The sequence below is a fragment of the Perognathus longimembris genome, chromosome 9, assembly GCF_023159225.1.
Source record: "Perognathus longimembris pacificus isolate PPM17 chromosome 9, ASM2315922v1, whole genome shotgun sequence".
In the NCBI taxonomy this organism is placed as follows: Eukaryota; Metazoa; Chordata; class Mammalia; order Rodentia; family Heteromyidae; genus Perognathus; species Perognathus longimembris.
In genome coordinates, this window is record NC_063169.1 from 52957685 (window position 1) to 52971961 (window position 14277).

Sequence of the window (14277 nt, forward strand, 5' to 3'; positions counted from 1 at the left end):
TCCTAAAATCTCAGCCTCCTGAGTAGCTAGGATTACAGGTGTGAGCCATCAGTGCCTGGCTAGATATATTTCTTTTCTCATCCAGGTAATATGGATATATTCAGAAAACCTGATAAGAATTAAATGACTTTCTACTCTCTGAAATGGATTCATAATGGATAACTGCTGTCAAACATATTTGACACATCACTTCTGTTCACTGTTATAGGGTTGATACAAGATTAAATGATAGATTAGGTCAAATGGCTCTTGGCACTGGTTAATGTTCATCAACTAAGCTATCACTGTTTTTTTTAATGTAATAAAGTTTTATTTTTCCAAATGTACAGCTGGTTGGATCTGTTCATGCATCTTCACCAGCAGCAGGGGCATCTCCACCTTTAGTATTTCTAGTGTAAATCACTTGAGCTCTGTGCTTTGAAACGAGTTTGATAAGTCCTTTACTAAGCAGCTCCTGAAGGGCTGCCCTGGCCAGATCCACGAATCTTCAGCCTCTCAGAGACCACCGCAGGGGTTATGAGCTTATAGTTGGGGACTTCCTTACAGAGTTTGTCGTAAGTAGCTTTGTCAAACAGGATGAGGTTGTTGAGCTTGTCCCGAACTTTGCCTTTGGACCACTTCTTCTTCTTGGCCTTGCCCCCAGACTTGTTGACTGGGTCTTTGTCTTTCTTGGCCGACTTCCGGGCATCTTTCTTCTTCTTCTTGTCCTTGGGCGGCATCGCGAGGCGGCAGGAGCGGGCGTGACCGCGGCGGCTTCGTCAAGACGTCAGACAGAAAGCGCTATCACTGTTTTTAAAATGGGGTTCTCATTGATACAAAATATTGCAAAGTCTAGACCTCAGGGATTAAATTCTCACAATACTTTGCTGCAGTATTGCACTACTGAAATAACAGCTTAATGTTTATACAATTTAATATTAACTAGAATTCAGTTGTTCAACTCATACCTCAAAGAACAGGATGACTTTAGGACACTCATCAAAATCGCGAAGCAAATAGGGAAAATTTTCATTAAAGATAATTTGTTCTTCCCATTCTGGAAGTCTTGATTTTAACTGTTTAAAATCATATGGCTGGGTCATAATAGGAAGAATATAATCCACATTGTCTTTTTCATAGTAAGATGACACTGGACGTTCACTGTTGAAACAAACATACATCTGTTAACACAATTCATGGTAATTTTTAGGAGATGAGAACAAACAGTGCATACAGAAGGACACAGAAATAATGGACAGGTATAATGATACAGACTAAAAATTATATTTATCTAACTAAAAATTAATTTTATAAACCTGAAAAGTAGTATTGCCTTACTATCATCTTACATTTAAGTACTCCCAGGGATATTCACAGAATTACTTTATCACATAAAAAGAAACTTGCTTAATTAAGTTCACAGTAAAAGAAATGATTACACCTTTACCATAAAGAAGTAAACTATTGTAACTATTTTAGAATTTTAAGTTTATGACAAAAATATAATAATAAAGTTTTATTATAAGAAAATAAACATTTTGAGCTGTCATATTTTGTATGTTTTGAGACAAGTAAATAAGTGAGTGATTTATTTTCACAGTTATCATGTCTTCATTTCTTATCTTTCCAAGAAAATATTTTAAAATTCTAGTATACCATTATGTCAATAATGTTTTGTACTTTCTAATTTGAGCTGCCAAGGCATGTATTACCTATAGAAGTAATTTTTAGGGAAGAAATTTAAGATTCCTTAACTTCACCTGATATGCATATAACATATTAATTTCAAAGGAAATATGAGATCATACAACTAGAACATTTACAGTCATTTATAATGCAAGTTTTAAGACATAAATTCATCATGAAGCTAGGCAGAAACTCTTTACCACTTAAAACGGATACTCTCCATTTTTGTAAAAAATATTGGTCAGCATAAAATGGTTAATACATACTTAAAACTCATATTCCTACTGACTTTAGCATAAATAATGGCAGAAAAGAGCACTTCTATAAACAGATTACATTTCAAGGGTTAACTGTCCAATTAAAAGAAATTACCAGGCTGGGAGTATGGCCTAGTGGCAAGAGTGCTTGCCTCGTATTCATGGAGCCCTGGGTTCGATTCCGCAGCACAGCGCCAGAAGTAGAGCTGTGGCGCAAGTGGTAGAGTGCTAGCCTTGAGCAAAAAGAAGCCAAGAATAGTGCTCAGGCCCTGAGTTCAAGGCCCAGGACAGGCAAAAAAAAAAAAAAGAAAAAAAAGAAGAAATGTACTCACTGCCTTACATATTAAACTGTAACCCCTCTGTACTTCTCTTTGATAATAAAGGAAAAAAATAAATGGAAATACACAGTTAAAAGAAAAAGAAATTACCTATCATCTTTCTTGACATATTGACCCGTATTCTCATCAACCACATGAATTTTTACCATAGGATGAGAAATCATAAAATCTGATTTAAGTCTATCAGTTCGGTGAATGTAAACTCCCAAGACGAGGTCATCATCAAGTAAACATTTGGGATAAACTGGACTATCTCGGCTTGTTACTTCATGAACACCATCACCATTAATGTCTTCATTATCATCTGAAACTATAGGCAAGGAAGAAAATCAGTATTGTTAGTAATTGTTCTCATGGCTAGATTTAAGCACAACCTAGGGAGAAGGAAGATGGTGACGCCACAGTAGGGAGGCACCCCAACTTGCTCCAACTGAATAGTGAGCTGGGAACTCCAGCACCCAACATCCCATCAAGAATCCAGCAAACCCAACAACCAGAAGCAACAGAGGAACTCAGCAAACGAAAAAGAACAAAAAAAGAAGAGCCTACAACCTGCATGGAGCCGGAAAATATCCAGGGTACCCCTCCCCCACCTGCCGACCCCAGCCCAAACAGGGCCAGGCTGGGAAAGGGGACCCAGCACCAGCAAACCAACTGCCGAAAAGTCACTCCAGGAGCGCAGAGTCCAGACAGTAGGAGCTCCACGGACCCAAGAACTGAGTGCAGACCGACAGAGACACTGAAGCTGCGGGACCAACCGGCCGGAATCGGACTTAGGCAGCAGGAGAACCGGGCAGTGCAGACAGGGAGAGCAAGGGCCACCACCACCAAACGATCGATCGCTGAACCCCAGCACCACAGCCCTGAGGAGCCCACAGCAGCGCGGGACGCTCACACAATCCGGGACCAGTAAGTTCCCCATTACCCACCTTCCCCCATGAGAGACCAACTCTAGCAGAGACCCAAGGCCTGCAAGGAAGCTAGAGCTCCCTCCCTCCTCCTCCCTACCCGGAGGGAACAAAGGAGCCAGCCACAAGTCAGGGGGTAAGGGGTCCCTGCAGACTCTGGGAGGACACGGGAGCTAGTGGGGGCGAAGCCAAGGCAGCAGAGGAGCCTGAGCCAGGCCATACCAGCCCTGCCCCCTCCCCAACAGGGGCCCGGGGACCGGTGGGCATTGGAAGCCCCACCTGAGGTGCCTGGTCCTCACAGACTTTTTGAACAGCAGTCACAGGCTCACTGGGCCTGAACACACACCCCCCTCGCAGCTGAGGCATGGAGTCTTGTGGGCACCAACCCGTGCCCAGACACGGCCCAGCTGGGGCTCGCGCATACCACTCCCCCACAGCGGACTCTGGAGAGGACACAAGCGCCCTCCGGCAGCTCGGGGCAGCACGCCCCCGGAGGAAGCACTGGAGTGCACATACACGCGCCCCCTCGAGGGCCAGAGTGGGCCAGCATGCTAGCCCTCCAGTAAGAGGACCTCCTGCCCAAACCTCCACAGGAGCTTCGCACAGGTGGGCGGGGCCCCGAGCAGCGGCGCCCGCTCTGCTAGGCACATCTCGCACAGGTGGGTGGGCCACCCCTCAACAACACCCACACCAGAGCAACCCACACAGGTGGGTGAACTGCCTCTCAGCGGCAAATCTTAATCTGAGAGGTGAGCTCCTCTGACCAAGGCACCAAGTGGAAAAAAGAACCAAAGAAGAAAAAAGCCTCCATGCCACACTGAATCAGCGAACAGCAAACCCCTACCAGTGGCACTCTAGGGTCAGCACAACACAGTGGCAGGACACTATCACGCAGAGAAAGACACAGAACCTACCCACCCCCAAGTACAGTGAGGGTGACCACCCCAGCAACAACCGAGACGGTCACGCTCACCCATTGGGCAGTAAGATTCAACAGTCAAACTCAAACCCAGAGCCAGGACACAAACAAGTCTCCCACTGACGGACCAGCGGGAACCAGCACAAAGCCAACCAAAGGAAACCACCTACAGATGCCCAGATGCGCAAATCACAAAGAAATATTGCAAACTACATGAAAGGGCAAGCCAACTCGTCAGCTCCAAAAAGCAGTACAACCGAAGAGGAGAGGAGAATAAAAAAGCAACCGAGGCTACGATAGTAGAAATGATGGAAAGCCTCAGGAACGAAATCACAAAACAATTCCAGGAGTTTAGAATGGAAGTCTTGAAGGACCTTAAGGAAACCAAGAAAGAAATGGAAGCAAAAATGGATACAGTGCAAAACTCCATTAAAGAAGACCTTAACATCCTGAGAAGCAAAATGCACGAAAAAAAAAAATAGATTTAAAATACAACTCTTTAAAGGAAGAAATTTCCACAATCAGAGCTGATCTGGCAACCATAAATAGCTCCCTGACATCCATAATCTCCACACTTCAATCTACAGCACAAAGAATTGACCATATTGAAGCCAGAATCTCTCTCTTGGACAATGATGCAGCCGACAAGGACCAGAAAATTACCACACTCCAAGAAACAGTAAAGCTCCAGGGAAGACTAATCCAGGAGCTAGTGGGCAAAGACAAGAGATATAATCTGCACATAATTGGAATAGAAGAAGGAGCCTAATACCAGAGCAGAGGGCTTCAACATATTTTCAATAAAATGATTGCAGAAAACTTCCCCAATCTCACAAGGGACCTCACCCAGGTAACCGAAGCCTATAGGACGCCTGGCAGACCAGACCCTAGAAAATCCTCGCCCAGGTACATAATAATCAATACTTCAGATCTCAAGAATAAAGAGCAAATTTTGAATGCAGCCAAAGCGAAGAAAGAAATTTATTCCAATGGGAAAAGGATCCGAATAACAGCAGACCTCTCCACACAAACCTACCACGCACGAAGAGAATGGAAGAACACATCCAAGTCCTACAGGCCAACAACTGCCAACCCAGAATAAAATAACCAGCGAAGCTAGAGTTCATATTCGAGGGGAAAACCAGATCTTTCCATAGCAAAGAGGAGCTAAAGGAGTATGTGAATAAAAAACCAGCCCTACAGTGAATTCTGAGGTGAACTCCACCCAACAGAAATTGTACAGGACACACAGACAGAAACAGAAAGAAACTACAATAGCCAGAACCCAACAGAAAGAACAGCTCACTAAAGACAAGAAAAAAAAAACAGAGGAAAAACAGCCTAACAGGAAAATGGAAGGGGGAAAAAAACACTCTTATCCCTGATCTCTTTGAATATAAACGGTATAAACTCTCCAATAAAGAGGAGCAGACTGGCAGAGTGGATCCGCAAACAAAAAGTGGCCATCTGTTGTCTACAAGAGACCCATCTTACAGCAAGGGATAAAAATAGGCTCCGAATGAAAGGATGGAGCAAGATCGTCGAAGCAAATGCACCTACCAAAACGGCAGGAGTAGCCATCCTGATCTCAGACAAGCTGGACTTCTCATTAAAATCAACTCAAAAAGACAAAGAAGGACACTATAATTTAATACAAGGAAAAATACAGAATCAAGACATCACGGTGATAAATGTATACTCACCAAACAAAAGAGGCCCTACATATGTCAAGCAAATTCTCACAGAACTACAGAACAAGATACACCCAAACACAATCATAGTGGGTGACTTTAATACCCCACTCTCTCCAAGAGACAGATCCAACACCCAGAGGACTAGCAAGGGAGCTGAGGACCTAAGTAACACCATATCCCAAATGGATCTGACAGACCTATACAGAATCGTCCACCCTACAGAGACATACACCCTCTTCTCAGCAGCCCATGGATCATACTCCAAAATAGACCATGTCATAGCCCACACAAAGAACCTCAGTAAATACGAAAGTATTGACGTCATCTCATGTATTATATCTGACCACAGTGGAATAAAGGTAACCCTCAATAAGAACGGTTACCACAGAGGCTATACACATTCTTGGAGGCTAAACCCCTCACTGTTATCTAACACTTGGGCCACAGACCAAATTAAAGATGAAATTAACAAATTCATAAGCCACAATGACAATGAAAATACATCACAAAGGAACCTATGGGATACAGCTAAAGCAATACTGAGGGGCAAGATCATTGCCCTCAGCATTCACATTAAAAGAATGGAAGCACAGCAGGTAAATAACCTCACAATGAAACTAAAACAACTGGAGAAACAAGAAATGATTGAATCCAAAATGACTAGGAGGAGAAAGATCACAAAGATTAAAGAAGAGATAAATGTGATTGAAAACAGAAAGACCATTCAACAAATAAATAAGACTAAAAGCTGGTTCTTTGAGAAAATAAATAAAATCGACAGACCCCTCGCAAGACTTACAAAAAAAAGAAGAGAAGAGACTTATATAGGTAAAATCAGGGACTCCACCGGAAAAATTACAACAAATACATACGATATTCAAACAATCATAAGGAACTATTTGCAGAACCTCTACTCACTAAAAAACAATAATGTTACAGAAATGGATCAATTCTTAGAGAAGTATAAACTCCTCAAACTGAACCAAGAAGAAATAAATCAAATAAATAAACCAATAACTTACAGTGAAATACAGGGGGTAATCAAGAGCCTCCCAACAAAGAAAAGCCCAGTCCCAGATGGATTCACCAACGAATTCTATAAAACCTTTAGTGAGGAGATAATACCAATACTCCTCAAACTCTTCCATGAAATAGAAACAGAGGGAGAAATCCCAAACTCATTCTATGAAGCTAGTATTATACTCATCCCCAAACCAGGCAAAGATCCAACAAAAAAAGAGAACTACCGACCAATATCACTAATGAATACAGACGCAACGCTCCTCAATAAAATATTAGCTAACAGGATCCAGAAACTGATCAAGAAAATTATACATCATGACCAAGTAAGCTTCATCCCACAGTCACAAGGATGGTTCAACATCCGTAAATCAATCGATGTAATTCACCACATAAACAGAACTAAAATCAAGAATCACATTGTTATCTCAGTCGATGCCCAAAAGGTCTTTGACAAAAATACAACATCCATACTTATTAAAAGCTCTGGAGAAAACAGGAATAGATGGAACATTCCTCAAAACAATAAAAGCCATATACAACAGACCAACTGCTAACATCGTATTAAATGGAAAGAAACTAAAATCATTCCCCCTAAACTCAGGAACAAGACAAGGATGCCCACTCTCCCCACTTCTTTTCAATATAGTGCTGGGATCCCTAGCCATAGCAATAAGGCAAGAGGAGGACATCAAAGGGATCCACATCGGCAAGGAAGAAATCAAGCTATCCCTATTCGCAGACGACATGATCTTATATCTGAAGGACCCAAAAAGCTCAGTCCCCAAACTCCTACACCTAATAAACCATTTTGGCAAAGTAACAGGATACAAAATCAATCCACAAAAGTCAGCAGCTTTTCTGCACACCAGCAATATACAAGCAGAAAAGGAAATTATGGAAATAATTCCTTTTACAGTAGCCAAAAAAAGAATAAAGTACCTAGGGATCAACCTAACCAAAGACGTGATGGACCTATTTAATGAGAACTATAAAAATCTTATAAAGGAAATCAAAGAACACACAAGGAAATGGAAAGACTTCCCATGCTCATGGCTAGGCAGAATCAATACAGTGAAAATGGCCATATTGCCCAAATTGTTATACAAATTCAATGCAATCCCCATCAAAATCCCAGCTACATTCTTCACTGAAATAGAGAAAGCAACCCATAAATTCATATGGAACAGCAAAAGACCTAGAATAGCCAAAGCAATTCTAGGCAAAAAAAGGAGTGCAGGAGATATCACAATACTAGACTTCAAGCTCTACTATAGAGCCATCATAACAAAAACAGCCTGGTATTGGTATAAAAACAGACCTGAAGACCAGTGGAATAGAACTGAAGACCCAGAAATAAAACTGCAGTCTTACAGTCAGCTGATATTTGACAAAGGAGCTAAAGACATACAATGGAATAAACAGAGCCTCTTCAACTACTGGTGCTGGGAGAACTGGGCAGCCTTATGCAGAAAACTCAAGGTAGACCCAAGCCTATCACCATGCACCAAGATCAACTCAAAATGGATCAAGGAAGGACCTCAATATAAGGCCTGAATCCTTGAAATTACTGAAGGATAGAGTAGGAAAGACGCTAGAACTTATAGGCACAGGAAGGAACTTCCTGAATAGAGTCCCAGGGGCACAACAAATAGGGGAGAGACTCGACAAATGGGACTACTACAAATTAAAAACTAGAAAGACAGCCAACCATATGGGAAAGGATCTTTACCAGCACAGCAACAGACAAAGGCCTAATATCTGTCATCTACAAAGAACTCAAAAAACTAATCCCCTCCAAGCCCAGTAAACCAATTAGGAAATGGGCAAAGGAGCTAGAGACTTTACAAGAGAAGAGATAAAAATGGCAAAGAAACATATGAGGAAATGTTCAACATCCCTGACAGTAAAGGAAATGCAAATAAAAACAACCCTGAGATACCACCTCACTCCATTTAGAATAGCCTATACTCTGAACTCAGGCAACAACAAATGCTGGAGGGGGTACAGGGAAAGAGGAACCGTCCTCCATTGTTGGTGTGAGTGCAAATTAGTACAACCACTTTGGAGAACAGTATGGAGGTTTCTCAAAAAGCTCAACATAGACCTACCCTATGACCCAGCCATACCACTCCTAGGCATCTATCCTGAACAACAGGTCCCAAGATATCAAAAAGACATCTGCACTTCCATGTTTATCACTGCACAATTCACAATAGCCAAAATACAGAAACAACCCAGATGCCCCTCCACAGATGAATGGATCCAAAAAATATGGTACCTATACACAATGGAATACTACATAGCGATTAGGAATGGTGAAATATTGGCATTTGCAGGGAAATGGTCAGAACTTGAACAAATAATGTTGAGCGAGACAAGCCTAGAACACAGAAAACAAAGGGGCATGATCTCCCTGATATATGACTGTTAAGGTGGGGGGAGGGGGACACAGTAGAGACCAGGTCTGTGAAACCAAAAACTTCTTGTCAAATGGTTTTTCCCACAGGTTTTGGTCAGTGACCCTACATTATGTAACTAAAACCAAACAACTACTCAACATATAAAGGTCAAAAATTGACCTCTCAGTGGATCACAATAGCTCAAAAGCTATGTATGTACGTTCATATAAGACTATTGTTGACATATTTTCTAGTGTCGACATTAAATTTAAAGCCCTAGGCGAATTTTCTTCAGCGTAGGCCACGTACGTGGCTATTGTATATGTTCTTGGTACATTGTATATTGTATATATGTCTACCGACCTAGGGAAGGGAAAGAAAAACAGGATGTAAGATATCACAAGTAATGTGCACACTGCCCTACTAAGTAACTGTATCCTTTTTGCACAACACCTTGTCAAAAAAAACTTTTCTTTAATTAATAAATAAATTACAAAAAAATAAACACAACCTAATTTTTAAGATCCATGATTATTGCACTTTGTTAATAGAAGAAAACTTCAAAGGAAAAAGAGGATATACAGCAGCATAACACACAATAAAAGTAAAATATTCTATTTACTAATCATTGATATAGAATAAGAAATCTTTATTTTTTCCAAACAATGACTAACAATATAAAAGAAAAAAGTCAAAAAACAAAAATGAATTTCATCTAGTTATTTTCGCATGGACTATGTATGTATAATTCATTTGTAAGTGACATTTTTGCTTTGTGGTAGGATGTTCAACACTAACATAAAAACAACTAGGAAAAGGTAAGGTCAAAGTAGCTTGTTGTAAAGGCATCGGAAAAGTACAGAAATAATACATATTAAATAGACTAAAATTCCATTTTAATATGCAATAAATTACAATTTAGCCCTGATGGGCATTCTGATAGGGCAGTGTATCTGCTTACATGAGAAAGGGGGAAATCCTAAGGGGAGATAAAAATCATATGGGGTCTCTTGTATTCTATGAACAATATCCACACTATAATAGTTACTAGATACAGAAGAGGCTAGATTATGTTATCAATAATCAAGAGAGAGAAAAGACAATAGAAACAGACTCATAGATAACAAAGAATAGTTTCCACAAAACAATTATAAAATAATCATGACTAATACGCTTAAGAAAATGAAAGATGGGCAAAATAGTAATGAATGAAAGCCAAACTGAATTAACTACTTAGGAGCTCTACATTCAGGTTTTAAAAAAAGGGATTTTTATGTTCCACAACTCTAACTACAAAGTCAGTATCATTCTAGAGTTGAATTAAGTTAAATTACAAAATAACATTGACTCAGGTAATACAACTTTATTACAAAGACCCATAAATACAAATGAATGCAGGTTTTAATCTAAATGAATCAAGAGCAAGTGCCAAATATGCTACATTAAGTCATATTCTTTAGTTTTAATGTGAAGGATTACAATTTCTTCAGTTATTTCTACTAAAAATAAACTATTTTTCATATATGTTCAGTTACAAACCTGGTTTAGCCTTCTTTTTTGTTTTCTTTGGTTTGGATTTTGCATTATCTGGCAAGTTCTCATCTATGTTTTGTTCTGTTGAGCTCACTTCATCATCTTGGTGAGAATCTGAGGTTACAGCTTCAACTGAACATTCCTTGTTTTGCTCACTTTCAACTGTGTCATCACAGATGGTTGGCGTGCTGCAAATATAACACAAATGGCATTCTCCTTATAAATGTATTGTTACTACCATTATTTATTGCACAACAAGGTGAATGAAAACAAAAGTAATGACAACTCTAAAGTTTTATTTTCTGTCAGAAGATCCATATATTGTCTTACATAGTAAAATGAGTAACCATCAAACTACTCATCATAATGTACTATTTTATACTGGATTAGGAATTACCATCCTGGGAGTCAACTTAATGAGAGTTCTAAGACCCAGGGAATAATCCTAGTACTCCTGAGGCTAAGGCAAGAGGATTGTCAGTTGGAGGTTATCCTGGGATACAGAGTAAATTCATGGTAGCCTGGGCTATAAAGTGCAACTCTATCTAAACAAAAAGGAAGAGAGGAAGGGAGGAAAGGAGAGAAGAGAGGGAGGGAAGAAGGGACACAATGGCATTTTGTGAGAAATATCCCTGTCTTACATAGGAATGACCAAAGCATCTTCACTCTACTGAAAGTAAATAATTAATGAACAAATCTCTTCATGTTTAATGACTTTTTGCAGGGTGTGGGGCTTGAACCCAGGGCCTGGGCACTGTCCCTGAGCTCTTTTGCTCAAGGCTAGTAGTGCTCTACGACTTTGAGTCCCTACACCACTACCGGTTTTCTGGTGGTTAATTGGAGATAAGTCTTAAGGACTTTTCTGCCCGGATGGCTTTGAACCTCAATCCTCAGATCTCAGCCCACTGAGTAGCTAGGATTATAGGCATGAGCCACCAGTGCTGGGTTTTAATGACTTTTTAAAAGCTAAAACATTGTTCTAATTTTGTTCTGATTTCAAGAGGCTTTAGCTATACCATTTATTTAGGTTAAAAGTTAATTTATATTTTTAGTAGCTACTGTATGACATTTTCAGAAGAATATAATTAAAATAACAATCTACATGAACAAATAACTGGTAGCAGCCCAGGAACATAATAAGTTTCATGAGAAGGTGCCTATTAAAAGTTTGTTTGAATTTATCTAGTTAAAAAGTTCATTTAAACAGAAAACTAACTCCCAGTATATTATCTTTGTAAAACAGGGGTTGAAAAAATAAAGAAATATTTCATATTTGTAACTCCAAAAGGTCTTGCTTTTTTGTCAATTACCAATATGATTATTAAAGGAAAACAGCTGCCTTTTGCATGCCACTGTCATATAAGACACAGTTTTAGTTTAAATTCAAGAATTAAGGGAGGGCTGGGAATATGGCCTAGTGGCAAGAGTACTTGCCTCCCACACATGAAGCCCTGGGTTCGATTCCCCAGCACCGCATATATAGAAAATGGCCAGAAGTGGCGCTGTGGCTCAAGTGGCAGAGTGCTAGCCTGGAGCAAAAAGAAGCCAGGGACAGTGCTCAGACCCTGAGTCCAAGCCCCAGAACTGGCCAAAAAAAAAAAAAAAAAAAGAATTATGGGAATGTAGCTTAGTGGTAGAGTGTTTGCCTAGCAAGCATGAAGTCCTGAGTTCGATTCCTCAGTACCACATAAACAGAAAAAGCCGGAAATGGCATTGTGGCTCAAGAGGTAAAGTGCTAGTCTTGAGCAAAAAGAAGCCAGGGATAGTGCTCAGGCCTTGAGTCCCAAGCCCTAGGACTAGCACAAAAAAAACAAAAAACAGAACTCTAAAGTGAGAATGACTTTCTAATTCCTCACCAATGTAGAAGCTATAATAAGGAAGTTTGCAGTATACTGTGAAAAGCAGTCTCAGATCTTTTATGTTTATTTCTTTGTAGAATTTCCTTACCTTTGACTGTGGGCTGGATACTGTCATGTATTTCTAATAAAATGTGGTAAAGGTATTGGATGCCACTTCTAAATCATGTCCTAAAAACATGTGACTTGTATTTCACTCTTACTCTCAAAGACCTTGCTCTGAGGAAGCAAGCAGCCATGAGGTGAGTAACTCAGAGAGGTCCATATGGCAAGGCACTGGTGTCTCTCACTAAAAGCTAGTCAGAACCTGAGACCTGCCAACAGCCACATGGCAAAGCTTAAACACAGATTTTCTGAGATTCAAGAATTATATGTGTCATTTGGCAGATGCTCCACCTGGCAAGGCTTCAAGTGACTTCAGATTTGGCTAACATCCTGACTGCAGCCTGTGAGAGAATCGTTTAAGATTCAGAAACGCTCAGCTAAGTATCACTCCAGACTCCTGAACCTCAGAAAGTGTGAGATGATAAATGTTTACTGTTCTTAGATTTTATAAGTAATAATTCCTTAAATTTCTGTAAAACACCTAGCACACTGCGAGGTACTGTGTAAAGGTATGCCATTATTTGCTTAGTGGAAATGTCTCCAAATAAAAGACTAAGAATTTTCTTTGTTAAACTCCAGGTATCACTCAAAAAGCTAAAAAATACTTATTTTATTTTTTTACTTCATGGTATTAAGGTAAAGTACCTTGGTTCAGCTTTAGACAGGACTTGAGCTTTCTTTTTTTTCTTTTTTCTTTTTTCACTGCTCAGCTTGTCATCGTGCAATAAAGTATCTGAGGGAAAATACGTCAACTGTTCTTTCAGCTTCTTCCTTATTTTCTTCTTAATCTCCTTTGCCATTTCTTCTGCTACCTGGAGCTGATATGCTTCTATCAGTTCTTCCTCCCCGTCTGCATCACTTTTTTCTTTCCCCTCATTTGCTTTATCACTTTTCTGGTGATCACCGCCTGGCTGTGCCTTTGTTCGAACTTTCTGATGTGTAGAATCTGCTTTCTCGGGAGTTTCTGGTTCCATATCTTGGGTGGCCTTTGTAACTTTCTTGTTTGGCTTCCCTTGCTTGTCCTCCTCTACACTGATGTCTTCAGTTGGATCTTCACCTGCTGACTGATTATTCCTCAGTTTGTTTTTATTGACTCTCATGCTCTTCTCTGGATTAGTAGTATTAGTGCAACTCATATCATCACTTTTAGCTTCTTTAATATCCTGAAGATTACTGCTAGTGGAAAGCTAGGAAAAGAAGACACAGTAACAAAAGTTCAGTGAGACACACTTTAAATGTATAAAGACAAAAACAACAGTTGCTGATTAATATTGAAAAAAATTATTTGCTGGTTTTTTCTTTCTTGGACAGAATGATGCTGTTCCAGAGCATGTGATGATGACTCACTGGTTTACATTACCAGAATTAGATTGAGAATCTCCAAAAAGTAACTTCAGGCTAAATAAATGACTTAACTAGCGTGGAAAAAGTACTTAAGAGCTAGGTAACAGTGGCTCATGACTACAATCCTAGCTACTTGGAAGGATCCAGGTTCCAGAAGAGTCCAGGTAGAAGTCTGTGAGAATTCATCTCTAGTTGAAAAAGTAATATGTAGTGACATACATTTGTCATCTCATCTC

At 40.0% G+C, this 14277-nt stretch overlaps 2 protein-coding genes across 10 annotated transcripts in view; both read right to left on the bottom strand.

The window, feature by feature from the left end:
* The window catches only part of Ahi1 (Abelson helper integration site 1), a 146569-nt gene that overhangs the window by 116402 nt on the left and 15890 nt on the right, over positions 1 to 14277 (bottom strand). For all 9 annotated transcript variants that reach the window (XM_048354128.1, XM_048354134.1, XM_048354135.1 and 6 more), the window contains 4 exons: positions 13343 to 13884; positions 10743 to 10924; positions 2351 to 2570; positions 948 to 1140 (listed from right to left, as the gene is read on the bottom strand). In XM_048354128.1, coding sequence (XP_048210085.1) covers positions 948 to 1140; positions 2351 to 2570; positions 10743 to 10924; positions 13343 to 13884 — 1137 coding nt within the window. The remainder of the gene's footprint in view (positions 1 to 947; positions 1141 to 2350; positions 2571 to 10742; positions 10925 to 13342; positions 13885 to 14277) is intronic.
* LOC125357312 (40S ribosomal protein S25-like) lies at positions 297 to 775 on the bottom strand. Its single transcript, XM_048354138.1, is given in 2 exon segments — positions 297 to 476; positions 478 to 775. Coding segments are annotated over 2 exon segments (375 nt in total). The 5' UTR covers positions 720 to 775; the 3' UTR covers positions 297 to 343.